The 25,466-nt window shown below is 46.7% G+C and overlaps 1 protein-coding gene across 1 annotated transcript in view; it reads left to right on the top strand.

Moving 5' to 3' along the window:
- The first annotated feature begins 906 nt into the window (after positions 1–906).
- Positions 907–25,466, top strand: part of LOC137345321 (V-set domain containing T-cell activation inhibitor 1-like) — a 49,763-nt gene continuing 25,203 nt past the window's right edge. The window contains exons 1-6 of the mRNA XM_068008819.1: positions 907–1,109; positions 5,379–5,456; positions 7,953–8,007; positions 14,544–14,618; positions 19,160–19,486; positions 20,101–20,172. Of these exons, the coding sequence (XP_067864920.1) occupies positions 5,379–5,456; positions 7,953–8,007; positions 14,544–14,618; positions 19,160–19,486; positions 20,101–20,172 (607 nt within the window). The 5' untranslated portion in view covers positions 907–1,109. The remainder of the gene's footprint in view (positions 1,110–5,378; positions 5,457–7,952; positions 8,008–14,543; positions 14,619–19,159; positions 19,487–20,100; positions 20,173–25,466) is intronic.

Here is a 25,466-nt window from a genome sequence, read left to right as displayed (position 1 = left end):
GTTTTGTGTGAGAGGGTCTGTGTGTGTGTGTCTGTGTGTGCTCTATGGAGCTGTGTGTGTGTGTGAGTGAGGGTATCTGTGTCCATGTGCATCTGTGTGTGAGAGTGTGTTGAGGGTGTCTGTGTCCGTGTGTGTTTGTGCACTATGGAGCTGTGTGTGTGTGTGTGTGTGTGTGTGTGTGTGTGTGTGTGTGTGTGTGTGTGTGTGTGTGTGTGTGTGTGTGGAGTGATGTGATGGAGCAGGTTGTACAGGGTGTGTCTGTGTCTGTGTGTGAGGGTGTCTGTGTATGTGTGTGTGTGCTCCACAGAGCTCTGTTTGTGTATGTGTGAGGGTGTCTGTGTCTGTGTTTATCTGAGTGTGAGTGTGTCTTGAGGGCGTCTGTGTGTCTGTGACTGTGTGTGTGTGCTCTATGGGAGCTGTGTGTGTGAGTGTGTGAGGATGTTTTGAGGGCATCTGTGTGTCTGTGTGAGGGTGTCTGTGTCTGTATCTGTGTGTGAGGGAGTCTGTGTCTGTGTGCTCCATGGAGCTGTGTGTGCGTGTGTGTGTCTGTGAGAGGGAGTCTGTGTGTGAGTGTGTGAGGGTGTTTTGAGGGTCTCTGTTTCTGTGTCTGTGTGTGCTCTATGGAGCTGTGTGTGTGTGTGTGTGCAGATCTGGAAGTGAGAGCCTCTCCTTTGACAGAGAGCTGCTGCCCTTACCCACAACATACGGACTGCTGACCCACAGCAGTGTTGCCCTCAGTAATGGCAGATCGAGTGAGGCACTCAATGCCACTTTCGCAGGGTGGCATGAGGGGATGGGTAATAAAAACCACTGTGCCCTCGCAGCGGCACCCACATCATGTGCATGAATGAAAATGATGATGTGAAGAGGAGGAAAGTCCCTCCCTCATTCTCTTTCGCAATCATTTCCGCTCAATACCGACAAGATTAACAACCAGGCTGCTGGTAATTATTATCAGAGATATTCCAGCGATTGCCTGAACGGATTGTGCCCCACGAGAGTGAGAAGTGACCCCAAAGTTTGAGGGCAGAGAGAGAGAAGTATTCGCTTGGAGATTGGAACTCCTTCGCAGATCACAGCCCGGGATCTTCCTGCACACCAAATACAAGGTAGGTGCCTGATGCCCTGAGGTGGGTACAGGCTCAGGAAAGGCCCAGGCTGCACGCTTGGCCTAGTCTGAACTGCTCGTGGGAGGGAGAGCAGGAATTTAGCCAGAACTCTTCTCTCCTGTGTCCCGCAATGACACTGATTCCCTTCGCCCTTCATCTCCTCCCCGTGCTCACAGACCCTCCCAGTCCAGCAACACCTCCATTCGAAAATGCTGATCCCAGTCTTCAAATCCCCACATGGCCTGCTCGGCCCATCCCTAACTCTGTGCCCTCCTCCACCGCTACAACCTTCCCTATCTCTGCAACCTCCTCCACCCCTACAAACTTCACTAACTCTGTAACCTCCTCCACCCCGACAACCATCCCTATCTCTGTAACCTCCTCCACCCCTATAACCTTCCCGAACTCTGAAACCTCCTGCACTCCGACAACCGTCCCTAACTCTGCAACCTCCTCCAGCCCGACAACCGTCCCTAACTCTGTAACCTCCACCACCCCGACAACCTTCCCTATCTCTGTAATCGCCTCCAGAACCAACAACACTCCCTATCTCTGTAACCTCCTCCACCCCTGCAACCTTCCCTATCTCTGTAACCTCCTCCACCCCGACATCCCTCGCTATCACTGTAATCTCCTCCAGTCCCTACAACACTCCCTATCTCTGTAACCTCCCCACCCCTACAACCCTCCCTATCTCTTTAACCTCCCCCACCCCTCCAACCCTCCCTATCTCTGTAACCACCTCCAGCTCGTACAACCCTCCCTATCTCTGTCACCTCCTCCACCCCGACAACCCTCGCTCTCACTGCAACCTCCTCCATTCCCTACAACACTCCCTATCTCTGCAACCTCCTCCACCCCTACAACCTTCCCTATCTCTGTAAACGCCTCCAGCCCCTACAACCATCCCTATCTCTGAAACCACCTCCAACCCCTACAACCCTTCCTATCTCTGTATCCTCCTCCACCCAGACAACCCTGGCTCTCTCTGGAACCTCCCCCAGTCCCTACAGCACTCCCTATCTCTGTAACCTCCTCCACCCCTACAACCTCCCTACCTCAGTAAACGCCTCCAGCCCGACAACCCTCGCTATCACAGTAACCTCCTCCACTCCGACAACCCTCCCTTTCTCTGTAACCTACTCCAGTCCCGACAACACTCCCTAACTCTCTAACCTCCTCCACCACCAAGGACTTCCCCAAATCTGTAACCTCCTCCAGCCCTACAACCTTCCCTATCTCTGTAACCTCCTCCAGCCCCTACAACCCTCCCTATCTCTGTAACCTCCTCCAGTCCCTACAGCACTCCCTATCTCTGTAACCTCCACCACCCCTACAGCCTTACCCATCTCTGTAACCTCCTCCACCCCTACAACCTTCCCTATCTCTGTAATCTCCTCCAGCCCCTACAACCCTCCATTTCTCTGTAACCTCCACCAGCCCCGACAGACTTCCCTATCTCTGTAACCTCCAACACCCCTACAGCCTTCCGCATCTCTGCAACCTACTCCACCCCTACACCCTTCCCTATCTCTGTAACGTCCTCCAGCCCCTACAACCCGACCTGTCTCTGTAAACTCCTCCACCCCTACAGCCTTCCCCATCTCTGTAACCTCCTCCACCACTACAACCTTCCCTATCTCTGTGAAAGCCTCCAGCCCCTACAACCATCATTATCTCAGAAACCACCTCCAGCCCCGACAACCCTCCCTATCTCTGTAACCTCCTCCACCCAGACAACCCTGGCTCTCTCGGTAACCTCCTCCAGTCCCTACAGCACTCCCTATCTCTGTAACCTCCTCCACCCCTGCAACCTTCCCTATCTCAGTAAACGCCTCCAGCCGGACAACCCTCGCTGTCACTGGAACCTCCTCCACTCCGACAACCCTCCCTATCTCTGTAACATCCTCCATCACCACAGACTTCCCCATCTCTGTAACCTCCTCCAGCCCCACAACCTTCCCTATCTCTGTAACCTCCTCCAGTCCCCACAGCACTCCCTATCTTTTTAGTTTAGAGATACAGCACTGAAACAGGCCCTTCGGCCCACCGAGTCTGTGCCGACCATCAACCACCCTTTTATACTAATCCTACACTAATCCCATATTTCTACCACATCCCCACCTGTCCCTATATTTCCCTCCCACCTACCTATACTCGGGGCAATTTATAATGGCCAATTAACCTATCAACCTGCAAGTCTTTGGCATGTGGGAGGAAACCAGAGCACCCGGAGGAAACCCACGCAGACACAGGGAGAACTTGCAAACTCCACACAGGCAGTACCCAGAATTGAACCCGGGTTGCTGGAGCAGTGAGGCTGCGGTGCTAACCACTGCGGTACTGTGCCGCCCCGACAAACCTCGCTATCACTCTCACCTCCTCCACCCCGACAACACTCCCTATCTCTGTAACGTCCTCCACCCCGACAACCCTCGCTATCACTGTAACCTCCTCCAGCCCTACAAACTTCCCTATCTCTGTAACCTCCTCCACCCCGACAGCCTTCCCCATCTCTTTAAACTCCACCACCCCTACAACCTTCCCTATCTCTGTAACCTCCTCCAGCCCCTACAACCCTACCTATCTCTGTAAACTCCTCCACCCCTACAGCCTTCCCCATCTCTGTAACCTCCTCCACCCCTACAACCCTCCCGATCTCTGTAACCCCCTCCACCCCGACAAACCTCGCTATCACTCTCACCTCCTCCACCCCAACAACACTCCCTATCTCTGTAACGTCCTCCACCCCGACAACCCTCGCCATCACTGTAACCTCCTCCAGCCCTACAATCTTCCCTATCTCTGTTACCTCCTCCAGCCCCTACAGCCCTCCCAATCTCTGTAACCTCCTCCTTCCCTGCAACCCTCACAATCTCTGTAAACCCCTCCACCGCTACAGCCTTCCACATCTCTGTAACCTCCTCCACCACTACAACCTTCCCTATCTCTGTGAAAGCCTCCAGCCCCTACAACCATCATTATCTCTGAAACCACCTCCAGCCCCGACAACCCTCCCTATCTCTGTCACCTCCTCCACAAAGACAACCCTGGCTCGCTCGGTAACCTCCTCCAGTCCCGACAGCACTCCCTATCTCTGTAACCTCCTCCACCCCTGCAACCCTCACAATCTCTGTAAACTCCTCCACCGCTACAGCCTTCCCCATCTCTGTCACCTCCTCCACCCCTACAACCCTCCCTATCTCTGTAACCTCCTCCAGTTCTACAACCTTCCCTATCTCTGTAACCTCCTCCACCCCTACAACGTTCCCTATCTCTGTAACCAGCTCCACACCCACAACCTTCCCTATCTCTGTCACCTCCTCCACCCCTACAACCTTCCCTATCACTGTAACGTCCACCAACCCGGCACCCTCCCTATGTCTGTAACCTCCTCCAGCCCTCCAGCCTTCCCTATCACTGTCACCACCTACAGCCCCTGCAACCCTCACTATCTCTGTAACCGCCTCCAGCCCCTACAACCCACGCTATCTCTGTAAACTCCTCCACCACTACAACCTTCCCTATCTCTGTAACCTCCTACACCCCTTCAACCTTCCCTATTTCTGTGACCTCCTCCAGCCCCGACAACCTTCCCTATCTCTGTAACCTCCTCCACCCCGAAAACCCTCCCTGTCTTTGTGACCTCCTCCAACCCTACAACCTTCCCTATCTCTGTAACCGCCTTCTGCCCCTACAACCCTTACTATCTCTGTAACCGCGTCCACCCCGACAGCCTTACCTGTCTCTGTGACCTCCTCCACCCCTGCAAACCTCATTATCTCTGTAACCTCCTCCAACCCTGCAACCCACCCTATCTCTGTAACTTCCTCCACCTACTTCAGCTCTCCCTACCTCTATAACCTCCTCCAGCCCCTACAACCTTCCGAGATCTCCGCACTCCTCCAATTCCGGCCTCTTGAACATCCCCCGATTCCCATCGCTCCACCATTAGCGGCCCTGCCTTCATCTGCCTGGGCCCTGAGCTCTGGAACTCCCTCCCTAAACCTCTCTGCCACTCGCTCTCGCTCTCGCTCCTCCATAAAACCTCCCTCTTTCACCAAGCCTTTGCTCGCCTATCATTAAGATCTCCTTAAGTGTCTCAGTGTTGAATCTTGTTTGATGCAAAGCAGCTTGGGATGTTAACGATGCTATGTAAATACAATAAAATAAATATATAAATGCAAGTTATTGTGGACTCCCCCCATCCCCAAACAGTGGGACTCCTGCCCCCCGCCAAACTGATGAACTCTTAATTGATTTTGACAGATGATGCTGGATGATTTCCGAGTGTTTGGAAAAGCTCTCCAATTGTCAGTGAAGATTTCGACCGAGAATGTGGCTGAGGTGAGTTTCCTGGCCAGGAGAATGATTTTGGGTGGGGACCAACATCTCATTGCAGGTAGGCCCCACCAAGCCTGTTCCACCTCTCAGAACCTGGATTATACTGTCCAAAGGCCCAGTATGGTCCCGAAAGCCAAACACAGGCACAGCAAGATCCCATGTCCCAGGGCCCACTGTGGCCCCGAGAGCGAAACACAGGCACTGCATGATCCCATGTTCCAGGGCCCACTGTGTCTCCCAGACCCAAACACAGGCACAGCAAGATCCCATGTCCGAGGGCCCACTGTGTCTCCCAGACCCAAACACAGGCACAGCAAGATCCCATGCCCCAGGGCCCATTGTGGTCCCGAGAACCAAACACAAGCACAGCAAGATCCCATGTCCCAGGGCCCTGAGTGGTCCCGAGAGCCAAACACAGGCACAGCAAGATCCCAGCTCCCAGGGCCCACTGTGGTCCAGAGAGCCAAACACGGGCATGCAAGATCCCAGCTCCCAGGGTCCACTGTGGTCCTAAGAGCCAGACACAGGCACAGCAAGATCCCATGTCCCAGAGCCCACTGTGGTCCAGAGAGCCAAACACAGGCACAGCAAGATCCTGTGTCCCAAGGCCCACTGTGGTCCCGAGAGCCAAACACAGGCAAAGTAAGATCCCAGCTCCCAGGGCCAATGTGATCCAGAGAGCCAAACACAGGCACAGCATGATCCCAGCTCCCAGGGCCCACTGTGGTCTCGAGAGCCAAAAACGGGCACAGCAAGATCCCAGCTCCAAGGGCCCACTTTGGTCCCAAGAGCCAAACACAGGCACAGCAAGATCCCATGACCCAGGGCCCTGAGTGATCCCGAGAGCCAAACACAGGCATAGCAAGATCCCAGCTCCCAGGGCCCACTGTGGTCCCGAGAGCCAAACGCAGGTACAGCAAGATCCCAGCTCCCAGGGTCCACTGTGGTCCCAAGAGCCAAACACAGGCACAGCAAGATCCCAGATCCCAGGGCCCAGTCTGGTCCAAACACAGGCACAGCAAGATCCCATGTCCCTGGGCCAACTGTGGTCCCGAGAGCCAAACACAGGCACTGCAAGATCCCATGTCCCAAGGCCCACTGAGGTCCTGAGAGCCAAACACAGGCACAGTAAGATCCCAGCTCCCAGGGCCAATGTGGTCCAGAGAGCCAAACACAGGCACAGCATGATCCCAGCTCCCAGGGCCCACTGTGGTCTCGCGAGCCAAACACGGGCACAGCAAGATCCCAGCTCCAAGGGCACACTGTGGTACCGAGAGCCAAACACAGGCACAGCAAGATCCCAGATCCCAGGGTCCACTGTGTTCCTGAGATCTAAACACAGGCACAGCAAGATCCCAGCTCCCAGGGCCCAATGTGGTCCCGAGAGCCAAACACAGGCACAGCAAGATCCCAGCTCCCAGGGCCCACTGTGGTCCCATGAGCCAAACACAGGCACAGCAAGATCCCATGTTCCAGGCCCCAGTGTGGTCCTGCGACACACACACAGGCACAGCAACATCCCTGGGCCCAGTATGGTCATGAGACCCAAACACAGGCACAGCAAGATCCCATGTCCCAGGCCCCGGTGTGCTACTGAGACCCAAACATGGGCACAGCAAGACCCCGGGTCCCTCCCTCCCAGAGTGGTTCTGAGACCCACACAGAAGCACAGCAAGATGCCTAGTCCCTCACTCCCAGTATGGTCCTGAGACCCAAATACAGGCACAGCAAGATCCCATGTTCCAGGCCACAGTGTGGTCCTGAGACCCAAACACAGGCACAGCAAGATCCCATGTCTCAGGGCCCAGTGCTGTACTGAGACCTAAGCACAGGCACAGCAAGATCCCATGTCCCAAGGCCCACTGTGCTCCTCAGATCCAAACACAGGCACAGGAAAATCCCGGGTCCCTCCCTCCTAGTGTGGTTCCATGACCCACACACAAGCACAGCAAGATCCCAGGTCCCTCCCTCCCAGTGTGATCCCGAGACACAAACACAGGCACAGCAAGATCCCAGGTTACAGACCACTCCAATATGGTGCTGAGCTCCAAACACAGGCACAGCAAGATCACACATCTCCCCCTTCACGCCCCCCAGTGTGGGACTGAGCCCCACACACAGACACAAGATCCCAGGTTCCCAACCCCCATTGTGGTACTGAGACCCAGGCACAGTAGGATCCCAGGTCCCAGCCCCTGGTGGGGTTGGGAGTGTGTGTGGTGATGGGTAGGCAGGATATATTGGTCCTCAGTACACCTCGGGTTGGATTGGGTTGTAGTTCCTGTGCTGGATGACGGTGCAGAGATCCCTGTTGGTGACATTTGGGAGTGCGGTTGCAATCAGGGCTCAGTCGTGGTGCAGCCTTCCACAGTGCAATATCCAGTGGACACTCGCAGTAAGGAGCTGACAGGTGAAGCTGCTCCTGGCCTGGCAAGGAGGAATTATCATCGTGTTCTCAATTCACGGTCAGAAACTTTCAATTCTGTCTCTGTTTAACAGCAGGAGAATGGGATAATTTGCAGCCCGGAAAAAACTGCTGGTGGATACATTGGAGGTAAAAAGAAATCATATTCACTTGCTCCCTCTCTGCCTCACCACCCTCCCCCTCACCCTACCCCCCTCACTCCCACTCTTCTTCTCTCCCTCCCTCTCACTCTCTCGCCCCCTCTCTCTCTCATCTCCCACTCGCTCTCTCTCTCCCTCTCTCTGGCTCACTCTTCATCTCTGCTCTCTCCCTCTATCCTTCTCTCCCTCTGTCTCACTCTCTCTCTCCTGGTCTCTCCCTCTCTTCTATCTTCCTATAGCTTTCCTATGTATATGTGATGGTTTTCCAGAACAGTAAAATAGTATGTTGAGGAACCAATTGGAGATCGAGCTATTTTAGATCTAGTATTGTGCACAGAGAAAAGGGTTGATTATTAATCTTGTTGTCAAGGAGCCTTTCGGAAAGAGTGACCATAATATTATAGAATTTTACATTATGTTTGAAAGTGATGTAGTTCAATCCAAAACTAGGGTCTGAAAGTAAATTGGGAAACTACATTAAAAAGGTATTACTGTAGACAGGAAGTGGTTAGCATTTAAAGAATTAATACATGGCTTTCAACAAATTTACAGTCCTTTGAGGCACAAAAACCCAGCAGGAGAAATGATTCAACGATGACGAACAAGAGAAATTAAAGATAGTATTAAATCAAAGGAAGAAGCTTCTAAAGTTGCCAAAAAAACATAGTAAGCCTGAGGATTGTGAGTGTTTTGAAATTCAGCAGAGGAGGACCAAGAAACTGATAAAGAAAGAGAACATATAATCTGAACGTAAACTAGCGAGGAGCATAAGAACAGACTGAAAAGCTTCCTAAGGTATGCAAAAAGGGAAAAGATTAACAAAGACAGCAATGGACCCATATTCACTTCTGGCAGATGGAGTATAATGTGGAAAAATGCAAAGTTGTCCATTTTGGCAGGAAGAATAAAAAAAGAAGCATTAATCTAAATGGTGAGAGATTGCAGAACTCTGAGATGCAGAGGGATCTGGGTGTCCTAGTGCATGAATCACAAAAGTTTAGCCTGCTGGTGCAGCACGTAATTAGGAAAGCTAATAGAATATTATCATTTATCGTGAGGGGAATTGAATGCAAAAGTAGGGAGGTTATGCTTCAGCTACACAGGGCATTAGTGAGACCACATCTGGAGTACTGTGTACAGTACTGGTTTCCTTATTTAAGGAGGGATTGAAATGCATTGGAAGCAGTTCAGAGAAGGTTTACTAGACTAATATCTGGAATGGGCGGGCTGTCTTATGAGGAAAGATTGGACAGACTAGGCTTGTATCTGCTGGATTTGAGAAGAGTAAGAGGCGACTTGATTGAAACATATAAGATTCTGAGGGGTCTTGACAGGGTGGATGTGGAAAGGATGTTTCCCCTTGTGGGAGAATCTCGAACGAGGTGTCACTGTTTAAAAATAAGCGGTGGTCCATTTAAGATAGGGATGAGGAGAATTTTTTTTCTCTCAGAGGGTTGGGAATCTTTGGAATTCTCTTCCTCAAAAGGCAGTGGAAGCAGAGTCTTTGAATATTTTTTAAGGCAGAGGTAGATAGATTCTTGATAAGTAAGGGGTGAAAGGTTATTGGGGTTGGTGGAAATCCATGTTGACTCTGCCCAATCCTACCATGATGTTCTAAGTATGCAGTTATCACATGCTTTATTACAGATTCTAACATTTTCTCTGGAACTAATATCAAAGTAACAGGTCTGTCGTACCCCACTTTCTCTCTCCCTACGTTCTTAAATAGTGGGGTTACTATTGCTACTTCCAATCTTTAGGAACTGCTCCAGTATCTGAAGAATTTTGGAAAATGACCACCAATGCATCCACTATCTCTACAGCCACCTATTTCAACACTCTGGGAATGTAGATCATCAGGTCCAGGGGATTTTATCAACTTTCAATCCGATTAATTTCTCCAGTACAACATTTTTACTGATAGTAATTTCTTTCAGTTCCTCATTCTCGCTTGAGCCTTGGTTCTCTAGTATCTCTAGCTTTTTTTGTAAAAGGGAAATTATGTTTGACAAACCTGTTGGAGTTTTTTGAAGGTATAACTAGCAGAATAGATCAGGGGGAGGCAGTAGATGTGGAAGAGTCTGTCACTCTGGAATTAGCCTTTATAACCACTCCAGGCGCTGCTTCACAAACCACTGACCATCTTCAGGCGCTGACCCATTGTCTCTCGAGACAAGGGGGCGAAAGAAGAAGGTATATTTGGATTTTCAGAAGACTTTTGATAAGGTCCCACACAGGAAGTTAGTAAATAAAATTAGAGTGCATGGGATTCGGGGTGATATACTGGTATGGATTGAGAATTGGTTAATGGACAGGAAACAGAGAGTAAGAATAAACGGGTCATTCTCAGGTTGGCAGGCTGTGACTAGTGAGGTACTGCAAGGATCAGTGCTTGGGCCCCAGCTATTCACAATCCATATCAATGAATTGGAGGTGGGGAACAAATGTAATATTTCCAAGTTTGCTGATGACACAAAACTAGTTGGGAATGTGAGTTGTGAGGAGGATGAAATGAGGCTTCAGAGAGATTTCGATAGTCTAAGTGAATTTTTTATCAAATTCATTCATGGGATGTGAGCCTCTCTGGCCAGACCAGCATTTATTGCCCATCCCTAATTGCCCTTCAGAAGGTGGTGGTGGACTGCCTTCTTGAACCGCTGCAGTCAATGAGGGGTAGGTACACCCACAGTGCTGTTAGGAAGGGAGTTCCAGGATTTTGACCAGGAAACATTGAAGGAACGGCGATATAGTTCCAAGTCAGGATGGTGTGTGACTTGGAGGGGAACTTGCAGGTGGTGGTGTTCCCATGTGTCTGTTGCCCTTGTCCTTCTAGTTGGTAGAGGTCACCGGTTTGGAAGGTGATGTCTAAGGAGCCTTGGTGCATTTCTGCAGTGCATCTTGTAGATGGTATACACTGCTGCCACTGTGTGTCAGTGGTGGAGGGAGTGAATGTTTGTAGATGGGGTGCCAATCAAGCGCGCTGCTTTGTCCTGGATGGTCTTGAGCTTCTTGAGTTTTGTTGGAGATGCACCAATCCAGGCAAGTGGAGAGTATTCCATCACACTCCTGACTTGTACCTTGTAGATGGTGGACAGGCTTTGGGGAGTAAGGAGGTGAGTTACTCGCCTCAGGATTCCCATCCTCTGACCTGCTCTTGTAGTCACTGTATTTATATGGCTACTTCACTTCAGTTTCTGGTCAATGGTAGCCCCTTGGATGTTGACAGTGGGGGTTTCAGCGATGGTAATACCATTGAATGTCAAGGGGAGATGGTTAGAGTCTGTCTTGTTGGAGATGGTCATTGCCTGGCACTTGTGTGGCGCGAATGTTACTTGCCACTTATCAGCCCAAGCCTGGATATTGTCCAAGTCTTGCTGCATTTCTGCATGGACTGCTTCAGTATCTGAGGAGTCACGAATGGTGCTGAACATTGTGCAATCATCAGTGACAATCGCCATTTCTGACGTTGTGATTGAAGGAAGGTCAGTGATGAAGCAGCTGAAGATGGTTGGGCCGAGAGTAAGAATAATTAACTGGGGGAAAGCCAAATTCAATGGGGTAAGAATGGAGCTGGGACAAATAAATTGGAATCAATGGTTGGCAGGCAAAACAGTAGCTGAACAATGGGTTACCTTCAAACAAGAGATAGTTCGGCTGCAGTCAAGGTATAGTCCCATTAAGGGGAAAGGTTGGGCAAAGAACTCCAGAGCTCCTTGGATGACAAAAGAGATGGTGTCCTGCAGACCCCCACCTGCCAAGACTGAGGCAAACATTATTTTGACACATGAACATTAAAACTTGAAATTGTGGCTGGGAAGAAAAGTTGACCTTTCACAAGGAATTGCCAAGCCCCTGACTGGAAAGACATTTGCATGCTGGCAGACAGTGTTGCAACAAGGGACCCCAGTCCTTGCTTCCCCATTACAGAGAAGAAGAGCTCAGACCAGTTCAGTCACATGACTAACTCCTGGACTGAAAAGATCTCTCTCCTGTCTGCTCACATTTCTTTCTCACGGAACTGAAGACCCATTGAAGTCACAGGAACCCCAAGAGAGAAAAGTCTCCTACAGTGAACAAGGTTTAAGAAGAATACTGGGCCCCAATGAAAAGCAAGACGACATCCAATCAAGGACCACAGCGAGCTTGAAGCACAGTAAAAACCCCTCTTCAGAGATTGCCTCAAACATTTTTTACATAATTTTTCTTCTCTTTTTTGCCCCTATTTTCATGTGTGTATCGCGTATGCATGCTGGCGTGTGGTGGGGTATGTATCTATAAACAATTCCCATATTAGAGTTTAAGTTTAAGGTTTAATGCATTTCACTTTTCTTCTTTAAACCAAAGAAAGCCTGTTTATGATCATTTCTTTACCTTTTCATTGGAAAGTGGTGAACAAGGATCCACCAAGGGGGCGCTCAAAACACACTGTGTTTGAAATGAAACCCTGTTACAGTCAGACCAGGTGAAGACAGTAAAATACCCCTGGACACCTTTCTCACCTGGTCATAACAATAGAGATTAAGATGAAGAAAAAGCGTGCTTATTGCAGATGCCGGGTCGATAAGACAAAAGAGAACCAGGCTGAATATAGAAGCTTCAGAGGGGAAGTGAAGAAACATATGAGAGAAGCAAAGAGAGAGTATGAGAAGAGACTGGCAGCTAACATAAATGGGAATGCAGAAGTCTTCATAGGCATATTAATAGTAAAAGGGAGGGTGGAATCGATTAGGGACCACAAAGGGGATTTATGCATGGAGGTAGGTATCTGTCTTTATCAAGTAAGAAGATGCAACCCAGGCCACGGTGAAAGAGGAAGTAAGTCAGACACTAGAATAATTTAAAATTGATTAGGAGGAGGTATTGGATAGACTGTGTACTTAAATTTGATTAAGCACCAGGTGAGATGCATCAAGGATGCTGAGGGAAGTGAGAGTGGAAATTGCGGAGGTACTGACCGTAATTTTTCAGTCTTCCTTAGACTCGGGGGTGGAGCCAGAGGACTGGAGAATTGCAAACCTTACACTCTTGTTCAAAAAATGGTGTAAAGATAAGCCCAGCAACTACAGGCCAGTCAGTTTAACTTCAGTGGTGGGGAAGCTTCTGGAAACAACAGTTAGGGACAAAATTAATAGTCACTTGGGTGAATGTGGGTTCATTAAGCAAAGCCAGCAATGGATTTCTTCAGTGAAAGTCATGCTAACTAACTTGCTGGAGTGTTTTGAGGAGGTAACAAAGAGGGTTGATGAGGACGATGCTGTTGATGTGGTGCACATGAACTTTCAAAAGGCGTTTGATACAGTGTCACACAACAGACTTGTGAGTAAACTTGTATCTCATGGAATAAAAAGGACATGGATATGAATTTCGTTGAGTGACAGAAAACAAAGAGTAGTGGTGAATGGATGTTGTTCGGGCTGGAGGAAGGTTTGTAGTGGAGTTCCCCCGGGATCAGTGTTGGGACCCTTGCTTTTTCTGATAAATATTAATGACCTAGACCTTGGTGTACAGGGCACAATTTCAAAACTTGCAGTGATATGAAACTTGGAAGCATTGTGAACTGTGAGGAGGATAGTGTAGAACTTCAAAAGGACATAGACAAGTTGGTGAAATGGGCAGACAGGTGGCAGATGAAGGTCAATACAGAGAAATGTGAGGTGATTCATTTCGGTTGGAAGAACATGGAGAGACAATACAAAATAAAGGGTACAATTCTAAAGGGGTTCAGGAGCAGAGGGACCTGTTTGTATATGTGCATAAGTCATTAAAGTTGGCAGGACAGGTTGAGAGAGCGGTTAATAAAGCATACAGTATTCTGGGCTTTATTAATAGGGGCATAGAGGACAATAGCAAGGAAGTTATGTAGAACTTGTGTTCGACGCTAGTTCGGTCTCAGCTGGAGAATTGTGTCCAGTTCTGGGCGCTGCACTTGAGGAAGGACGTGAGGGCATTGGAGAGAGTACAGAAAAGATTCACGAGAATATTTCCAGGGATGAGGAATTTCGTTTCTGAAGATAATTTTGAGAAGTTAGGGCTGTTTTTCTTGGAGAAGAGAAGGCTGAGAGGTGACTTGATAGAGGTATTCAAAATCATGAGGGGTCAGGACAGAGTAGATAGAGAGAAACTGTGGAAGGATCGAGAACAAGAGGGCACAGATTTAAACTGTTTGGTAAAAGAAGCAATGGCAACACGAGGAAAAATGTTTTTATGCAGCGATTGTTTGAGGTCTGGAATGTACTGCCTGAGAGTGTGGAAGCAGGTTTGATTGAGGAATTCAGTAAGGAATTGGATTGTTGTCTGAAACTGAAGAATGGGAAGGGCTGCAGGGAGAAGGAGGAGGAGTGGCAGGAGGTAAATAGCTCGTTCGGAGAGCCAGTACTGACAGGATGGGTTGAATGACCTCCTTCGGTGTGTAACAATTCTGTGATTCAAAGATTCTCCATTTCTCTGTATCTCTCTCTCTCACCTTCGATCATTGATCCAACCCATGTGCCTGCCATAATACAGTTAGTTTTTTCTCTATTTAAGGAAATAATGGATCATGGAACATCAAATCCATCATCGCGTGTCTCATAATAATGGCTAAAATCGCACAGGCATCAGGTAGGATCAAACAACGGTATAACTGGGATTCAAGCAGTGAGCTACCTTATGATATAACCGGTGGTATATCAGTGAGATAAAGCAGTGAGATAACTTGTGATATCACCAGTGATATATCAGTGAGATAAAGCAGTGAGATAACTTGTGATATAACCAGTGATATATCAGTGAGATAAAGCAGTGAGATAACTTGTGATATAACCAGTGATATATTAGAATTTTTAGAATTAGAACATTACAGCGCAGTACAGGCCCTTCGGCCCTCGATGTTGCGCCGACCTGTGAAACCATCTGACCTACACTATTCCATTTTCATCCATATGTCTATCCAATGACCACTTAAATGCCCTTAAAGTTGGCGAATCCACTCCTGCTGCAGGCAGGGCGTTCCACGCCCTTACTACTCTCTGAGTAAAGAAACTACCTCTCACATCTGTCCTATATCTATCACCCCTCAACTTAAAGCTATGTCCCCTCGTGTTTGCCATCACCATCCGACGAATAAGACGCTCACTATCCACCCTATCTAACCCTCTGATTATCTTATATGTCTCTATTAAGTCACCTCTCCTCCTCCTTCTCTCCAACGAAAACAACCTCAAGTCCCTCAGCCTTTCCTCGTAAGACCTTCCCTCCATACCAGGCAACATCCTAGTAAATCTCCTCTGCACGCTTTCCATAGGTTCCACATCCTTCCCATAATGCGGTGACCAGAACTGCACGCAATACTCCAGGTGCGGTCTCGACAGAGTTTTGGCAGCTGCAGCATGACCTCGTGGCTCCGAAACTCGATCCCCCTACTAATAAAAGCTAACACACCACATGCCTTCTTAACAGCCCTATTAACCTGGGTAGCAACCTTCAGGGATTTATGCACTTGGCCACCAAGATCTCTCTGTTCATCTACACTGCCAAGAATCTTCCCATTAGCCCAGTACTCTGCATTCCTGTTACTCCTTCCAAAGTGAATCACCTCGCACTTTTCCGCATTAAACTCCATTTGCCATCTCTCAGCCCAGCTCTGCAGCCTATCTATGTACCTCTGTACCCCACAACATCCTTCGGCACTATCCACAACTCCACCGACCTTAGTGTCTTCTGCAAATTTACTAACCCACCCTTCTACACCCTCTTCCAGGTCATTTATAAAGATGATAAACGGCAGTGGCCCCAAAACAGATCCTTGCGGTACACCACGAGTAACTAAACTCCAGGATGAACATTTGCCATCAACCACCACCTTCTTTCAGCTAGCCAATTTCTGATCCAAAGCTCTAAATCACCTTCAACCCCATACTTCCGTATTTTCTGCAATAGCCTACCGTGGGGAACCTTATCAAACGCCTTTCTGAAATCCATATACACCACATTAACTTCTTTACCCTCATCCACCTGTTTGGTCACCTTCTCGAAAAACTCAATAAGGTTTGTGAGGCACGACCTACCCGTCACAAAACCGTGCTGACTATCGATAATGAACTTATTCTTTTCAAGATGATTATAAATCCTGTCTCTTATAACTTTCTCCAACATTTTACCCACAACCGAAGTAAGGCTCACAGGTCTATAATTACCAGGGCTGTCTCTAGCCCCTTCTTGAACAAGGGGACAACATTTGCTATCCTCCAGTCTTCCGGCACTATTCCTGTCGACAATGATGACATAAAGATCAAGGACAAAGGCTCTGCAATCTCCTCCCTTGCTTCCCAGAGAAGCCTAGGGTAAATCCCATCTGGCCCAGGGGACTTATCTATTTTCACACTTTCCAAAATTGATAACACCTCCTCCTTGTGAACCTCAATCCGATCTCGCCTAGTGGCCTGAATCTCAGTATTCTCCTCAGCAAAATTTTCTTTCTCTACTGTAAATACTGACGCAAAATATTCATTTAACACTTCCCCTATCTCCTCTGATTCCACACACAACTTACCACTACTATCCTTGATTGGCCCTAAGCTAACTCTAGTCATTCTTTTATTCCTGATATACCTAAAGAAAGCTTTCGGGTTTTCCCTGATTCGATCCGCCAATGACTTCTCGTGTCCTCTCCTTGCTCTTCTTAGCTCTCCCTTTAGATCCTTCCTACCTAGCTTGTAGCTCTCAAGCGCCCTAACTGAGCCTTCACGTCTCATCCTAACATAGGCCTTCTTCTTCCTCTTGACAAGCGCTTCAACTTCTTTAGTAAACCACGGCTCCCTCGCTCGACAACTTCCTCCCTGCCTGACAGGTACATACTTATCAAGGACACGCAGTAGCTGCTCCTTGAATAAGCTCCATATTTCGATTGTTCCCATCCCCTGCAGTTTCCTTCCCCATCCTACGCATCCTAAATCTTGCCTAATCACATCATAATTTCCTTTCCCCCGGCTATAATTTTTGCCTTGCGGTATATACCTGTCCCTGCCCATCGCGAAGGAAAACCTAACCGAACTGTGATCACTATCACCAAAGTGCTCACCTACATCTAAATCTAACACCTGGCCGGGTTCATTTCCCAGTACCAAATCCAATGTGGCATCGCCCCTGGTTGGCCTGTCTACATACTGTGTCAGAAAACCCTCCTGCACAAACTGGACAAAAACTGACCCATCTAAAGTACTCGAACTATAGTATTTCCTGTCGATATTTGGAAAGTTAAAGTCCCTCGTAACAACTAGCCTGTTACTCTCGCTCCTGTCGAGAATCATCTTCGCTATCCTTTCCTCTACATCTCTGGAACTATTTGGAGGTCTATAAAAGACTCCCAACAGGGTAACCTCACCTCGCCTGTTTCTAACCTCGGCCCATACTACCTCTGTAGACGAGTCCTCAAACGTCCTTTCTGTCGCTGTAATACTCTCCTTGATTAACAATGCCACCCCTTCCCCTCTTTACCAGCTTCTCTGTTCTTACTGAAATATCTAAATCCTGGAACCTGCAACATCCATTCCTGCCCCTGCTCTCCCCATGTCTCCGAAATGGCCACTACATCGAGATCCCAGGTACCAACCCATATCAGTGAGATAAAGCAGTGAGATAACTTGTGATATAACCAGTGATATATCAGTGAGATCAAGCAGTGAGATACATAGTTGTGACAATTCTGGTCTCCATATCCCTTGGTTAGACCACACTTGGAGCATTGTGCACATTTCTGATCTACGCATCCCTTGGTTAGACGACACGTGGAGCACTGTGCACAGTTTTGCTCTCCATTTCCCTTGGTTGGACCACAGTTGGAGCACTGTGCACAATTCCAGTCTCCTTATACATTGGTTGGACCACACTTGGAGCACTGTGCACAGTTATGATCTCCATATGTCTTGGTTGGACCACACTTGGAGCACTGTGCTCTGTTCTGGTCTCCATATCCCTCGGTTAGACCACACTTGGAGTACTGTTCACAGTTCTGGTCTCCATATCCCTTGGTTAGACCACTCTTCAAGCACTGTGCACTGTTCCAGTCTCCATATACCTTGGTTAGACCACACGTGGAGCACTGTGCACAGTTCTAGTCTCCATATCCCTTGTTAAGACCACAAGTGGAGCATTGTGCACGGTTCCAGTCTCTATATCCCTAGCATCGACCACACTTGAAGCACTGTGTCCAGTTCTGGTCTCCATATCCCAAGGTTGATCACACTTGGAGCACTGTGCACAGTTCTAGTCTCCAAATCCCTTGCTTCGACCTCACTTGGAGCACTGTGCACAGTTCCAATCTCTATATCCCTTGGTTCGACCGCACTTGGAGCACTGTGCACAGTTCCAGTCTCCATATCCCTTGGTTAGACCACACGTGGAGCTCCGTGTACAGTTCTGATCTCCATATCCCTTGGTTAGACCACACTTGGAGCACTGTACACAGTTTCGGTCTCCATATCCCTTGGTTGGACCACACATGGAGCACTGTGCACAGTTCTAGTCTCCATATTATAAAAAGGATATAGAGACCCTCGTGAAGATGCAAACAAGGATGATCCCAGAACTGAGAGGTTACATATAACTATCAGGAAATACTGAACAGGCTGGGGCTGTTTTCTATAGAAGTGAGAACGCTTGAACCGTGGCCTAATAGAGGTCTTTAAAATCATGGAAGTTTCGATGGGCCCGATGTAGAGAAGACGTTTCCACTTGTGGGTGAGATCAGAACTCGGGACTGTCAATATAAGATAGTTAGAAATGCAGTCAGGGAATTCAGGAGAAACATCTTTCCCCACAGAGTGGTGAGAATGTGTAACTCGCTCCCACAGGGATTGGGTGAAGTTAATAGTGTGGATGTATTTAAGGGGGAAGCTGGAGAGAGAAAGCAATAGAAGGATATGGTGATGGGGAGAGATGAAGAGGGGTTTGTGTGGGGTATAGACATGGATCTGTTGGGCCGAATGGACTGTTTCTGTGCTGAAATCCTGTGTCACGCTGTCATCTCACACATGTCGGAATTATTGACCTGGTCAATGGCTGTTGATGGGTGGTTGATGGTCGGCACAGACTCGGTGGGCTGAAGGGCCGGTTTCAGTGCTGTATCTCTAATCTAATCTAATCTGTTCGGATTTGCTTTGTAGGACATAATATAAGTGCCAGGGTTGGAGGTGATGTACTTCTTCCCTGTAAGAGTGATCCCAATGGAATTGCTAAGGGTTCCATATACTGGCAAAAATTGGAAACGAATATGGTGGTATGGTATTGGAACAAAGGCAAGGAAGATTCCCAGTATCAGGACCTGCAGTACAGGAATCGAACCCTCATCGCCAACAGTGAAGTCATCAGAGGAAATCTGTCACTGCTGATACAAAGGCTGCAATTGAATGACAGTGGAGAATACGAATGTATTGTCTCGAAGAAAGGGAGTATGACTGCCGAAAGATTTATTGTCAGACTGGCAGTAAACAGTGAGTGCTAAAGTCATCTCTGTCCGCCATACATTACACTCATATATCTCTCTGTCTGTCTGTCTGTCTGTCTGTCTCTCTCTCCTTTATGTCTCTCTCTCTCACATGTCTCTCTCTCACATCCCTCTCTCTCTCTCACTCTCATGCCTCTCTCTCTCTCATGTCTCTCTCTCCCATCTCTATCTCTCTCTCTTTCATGTCTCTCTCTCTCTTTCATGTCTCTCTCTCTCTCACTCATGTCTCTCTCTCTCTCATCTCTCTCTCTCTCATCTCTCTCACATCTCTCTCATCTCTCTCCATCTCTCTCTCATCTCTCTCATGTCACTCCCTTTCATGTTCCTGTCTCTCTTTCATGTCTCTCTCTCTCTGTCTTTCCTTCATGTCTCTCTCTCTCTCTCTCTTTCATGTCTCTCTCTCTCTTACATGTCTCTCTCTCTCATGTCTCTCCCTCTCTTTAATGTCTCTCTCTCTCATGTCTCTCGCTCTCTCTCATGTCTGTCTCTCTCTCTCATGTCACACTCTGTCCGATTTTCTCTTTGTCGGGTCCTCTCTCTGATCCTGACCCATTGTCGATGCAAAACATCGATTTGCTCTGTTTGATTTGTGTTTAACAGATTCTAAGATGGAGACTGAAGTGAATACCAAACCAGACAGCTTTGATAACTATACCAAGCCTAATAATACAGGTGAGAGACCATGAGATCATAACCCTGAACCCTAATGTATACTCGCATTTACCCTATTGTATACTGACCCTACCCCTAATGTATACAAAACCTAAACCTAATGTATACTGACCCTGAACGCTAATGTATACTGACCCTAACCCTAATGTATGCTAACCCTAACCCTAATGTGTACTGACGCTAACCCTAATGGAGACTGACCCTAACCCTAATGGAGACTGACCCTAACTCTAATGTATACTGACCCTGAACGCTAATGTATACTGACCCTAACCCTAATGTACACTGACCCTTAATCTAATGTTTACTAACCCTAAACCTAATGGATACTTACTCTGAACCGTAATGTATACTGTCACTAAACGTAATGTATACTGAACCTAACCCTAACGTGTTGTGACACTACACCTAGTGTATACTAACCCCAACCCTAATGTATACTGACCCTGAACCCTAATGTATACTGACCCTAACCCTAATATGCACTAAACCTGACCCTAATGTATACTAACCCTGAACTCTAATGTATACTGACCCGATCTCTCATGTATACTAACCCTAAACCTAATGTATCCAAACCCTGAACCCTAATGAATACTGACCCTAAAGCTAATGTATACTTACCCTAACCCTAATGTATACTGACCGTAACTCTATTGTATACTGACCCTGAACCATAATGTGTAGTGACCCTAACCCTAATCTATACTAACCCTAACCCTAATGTGTACTGGTCCTCGCCCTAATGCATACCAACCCTAACTCAAATGTGTACTGACCCTAACTCTAATGTTTACTAACCCTAAACATAATGTATGCTGACCTAACCCTAATGTATACTGACCTAAACCTAATGTATATTCACCCTAACCCTAATGTATACTAGCCCTGAACCCAAATGTGCACTAACTCTAATGCCTAGCAACCCTAACCCTACTGTACACTAACCCTGGACCCGAATGTACACGAACCCTGAACTCAAATGTACACTAACCCTAATGTATACTAACCCAGAACCCTAATGTAAACGAACCCTGAACCATAATGTACACTAACCGTAATGCTAATGTATACCAACCCTCACCCCAATGTACACTAACCCTAACCCTAATGTATACTAACCCTGAATCATAATGTATACTGATGGGGAACCCGAAGGTATACCATCCCTAACCCGAATGCATACTGAACCTAACCCTAATGTATACCAACACAGAACCAAAATGTATAATGACCCTGAACCCTAATGTATACCAACCCTAACGCTAATGTATACTGCACCAGAAACATAATGTATACTGACCATGAAGCCTAAGGTATAATGACCCTTAAGCATAATGTATACTGACCCTAACACTAATGTATACCAACCCTAAACCTAACGTCTACTGACCCTAACCCTAATGTATACTAACCCTGAACGATAATGTAAACTGACCCTTACCCTAATGTATAATAACCCTAATCCTAATGTACAGTAACCCTGAATGCAAATGGACACTAACCCTAATGTATACTAACCCTAACCCTAATGTATCCTGACCCTAACTCTAATGTATACTAACCCTGAACCTTAATGTATACGAACCCTGAACCCTAATGTATACTGAACCAGAACCCTACTGTATACTGACCCTGAACCCTAATGTATATTAAACCTGAACCCGAATGTATACTGACCCTGAACCTAATGTATACTGACCCTAACACTAATGTATACTGACCCTATCCCGACTGTATACTAACCCTGAACCCGAATGTATACTGCATCAGAAACATAATGTATACTGACCATGAAGCCTAAGGTATAATGACCCTTAAGCATAATGTATACTGACGCTAACACTAATGTATACCAACCCTAAACCTAACGTCTACTGACCCTAACCCTAATGTATACTAACCCTGAACGATAATGTAAACTGACCCTTACCCTAATGTATAATAACCCTAATCCTAATGTACAGTAACCCTGAACGCAAATGGACACTAACCCGAATGTATACTAACCCTAACCCTAATGTTTACTGACCCTTATCCTGATGTATACTAACCCTAATTCAAATCAATACTGACCCTGAACTCTAATGTATACTAACCCAGAACCCTCATGTATGCTGACCCTGAACCCGAATGTATACTGACCCTAACCCGAATGTAAACTAACTCTGAACCCTAATGTATACTGACCCTAACCCTAATGTATATTGACCCTGAACCCTAATGTATACTGACCCTAACCCTAATGTATACTGACCCTATCCCTAATGTATTTTGACCCTGAACCCGAATGCTTACTAACCCTGAACCCAAATGTATGCTGACCCTGAACCCGAATGGAGAGTGACCCTGAACCCTAATGTATACTGACCCTGAACCCTAATGTACACTGACCTGAACCCTAATGTATACTAATCATAACCCTAATGTATACTAACCCTGAACCCTAATGTATCCTGACCCTAACCCTAATGTATACTGACCCGATTGTGTACTGAGCCAAACCCTCATGTATACTGACCCTAACTCTATTGTGTATTGACCCTAACCCTAATGTATACTGACCCTAACCCTAATGTGTACTAACCCTGAACTCTAATGTATACTGACCCTAACTCTAATGTAGACTAACCCTAAACCTAATATATACTAACCCTGAACCCGAATGAATACTGACCCTAAAGCTAATGTATACTGACCCTAACCCGAATGTATACTGACCCTAACGCTAATGTATACTTACCCTAACCCGACTGCATACTAACCCTGACCCCGAATGTATACTGCACCAGAAACATAATGTATCCTGACCATGAAGCCTAAGGTATAATGACCCTTAAGCATAATGTATACTGACCCTAACACTAATGTATACCAACCCTAAACCTAACGTCTACTGACCCTAACCCGAATGTATACTAACCCAGAACGATAATGTAAACTGACCCTTACCCTAATGTATAATAACCCTAATCCTAATGTACAGTAACCCTGAACGCAAATGGACACTAACCCTAATGTATACTAACCCTAACCCTAATGTATCCTGACCCTAACTCTAATGTATACTAACCCTGAACCTTAATGTATACGAACCCTGAACCCTAATGTATACTGAACCAGAAACCTACTGTATACTGACCCTGAACCCTAATGTATATTAAACCTGAACCCTAATGTATACTGACCCTGAACCTAATGTATACTGACCCTAACACTAATGTATACTGACCCTATCCCGACTGTATACTAACCCTGAACCCGAATGTATACTGCACCAGAAACATAATGTATACTGACCATGAAGCCTAAGGTATAATGACCCTTAAGCATAATGTATACTGACCCTAACACTAATGTATACCAACCTAAACCTAACGTCTACTGACCCTAACCTTAATGTATACTAACCCTGAACGATAATGTAAACTGACCCTAACCCTAATGTATAATAACCCTAATCCTAATGTACAGTAACCCTGAACGCAAATGGACACTAACCCTAATGTATACTAACCCTAACCCTAATGTATCCTGACCCTAACCCTAATGTATACTGACCCTATCCCTAATGTATTTTGACCCTGAACCCGAATGCTTACTAACCCTGAACCCAAATGTATGCTGACCCTGAACCCGAATGGAGAGTGACCCTGAACCCTAATGTATACTGACCCTGAACCCTAATGTACACTGACCTGAACCCTAATGTATACTAATCATAACCCTAATGTATACTAACCCTGAACCCTAATGTATCCTGACCCTAACCCTAAAGTATACTGACCCTATTGTGTACTGAGCCAAACCCTCATGTATACTGACCCTAACTCTATTGTGTATTGACCATAACCCTAATGTATACTGACCCTAACCCTAATGTGTACTAACCCTGGACTCTAATGTATACTGACCCTGAACCCTAATGTACACTGACCTGAACCCTAATGTACACTGACCTGAACCCTAATGTATACTAATCATAACCCTAATGTATACTAACCCTGAACCCTAATGTATCCTGACGCTAACCCTAAAGTATACTGACCCTATTGTGTACTGAGCCAAACCCTCATGTATACTGACCCTAACTCTATTGTGTATTGACCATAACCCTAATGTATACTGACCCTAACCCTAATGTGTACTAACCCTGGACTCTAATGTATACTGACCCTAACTCTAATGTATACTAACCCTAAACCTAATATATACTAACCCTGAACCCGAATGAATACTGACCCTAAAGCTAATGTATACTGACCCTAACCCGAATGTATACTGACCCTAACGCTAATGTATACTTACCCTAACCCTAATGTATACTGACTCTAACCCTAATGTGTAAGGACCCTAACCCTAATGTATACTAACCCTAACCCTATTGCGTACGAAGCTTAAACCTAATGTATACTAACCCTGAACCGTAATGTATACTGACCCTAACTCTAATGCATACTAAACCTAAACCTAATGTATACTAACTCTGAACCCTAATGAATACTGACCCTAAAGCCAATGTATACCGACCTTAACCCTAATGTATACTCAACCCGATCCAAAATCAATGCTGACCCTAACCCTAATGCATTCTGCCCCTACCTCTAATGTATACTGACCCTAACTCTAATGTGTACTGACCCTAACCCTAATCTATACTAACCCTAACCCTAATGTGTACTGGTCCTAGCCCTAATGTATACCAACCGCAACTCAAATGTGTACTGACCCTAACTCTAATGTATACTAACAAGAAACGTAATGTATGCTGACCTAACCCTAATGTATACTGACCTAACCCTAATGTATATAACCCTAACCCGAATGTATACTAGCCCTGAACCCAAATGTACACTAACTCTAATGCCTAGCAACCCTAACCCTACTGTACACTAACCCTGGACCCTAATGTACACGAACCCTGAACCCAAATGTACTAACCCTAATGTATACTAACCCTGAACCGTAATGTAAACTAACCCTGAAACATAATGTACACTAACCGTAATGCTAATGTACACCAACCCACACCCCAATGTACACTACCCTAACCCTAATGTATACTAACCCTGAAACATAATGTATACTGACGCTGAACCCTAAGGTATACCATCCCTAACCCTAACGTATACTGAACCTAACCCTAATGGATACTAACACTGAACCATAATGTATAATGACCCTGAACCCTAATGTATATCAACCCTAACCCTAATGTATATGACACCAGAAACATAATGTATACTGACCCTGAAGCCTATGGTATAATGACCCTGAAGCATAATGTATACTAA

Source organism: Heterodontus francisci, chromosome 28 (assembly GCF_036365525.1).
Source record: "Heterodontus francisci isolate sHetFra1 chromosome 28, sHetFra1.hap1, whole genome shotgun sequence".
Taxonomy (NCBI): domain Eukaryota; kingdom Metazoa; phylum Chordata; class Chondrichthyes; order Heterodontiformes; family Heterodontidae; genus Heterodontus; species Heterodontus francisci.
The sequence above is the reverse complement of the archived record's forward strand: the minus strand, read 5'-3'. Positions and strand labels throughout refer to the sequence as shown.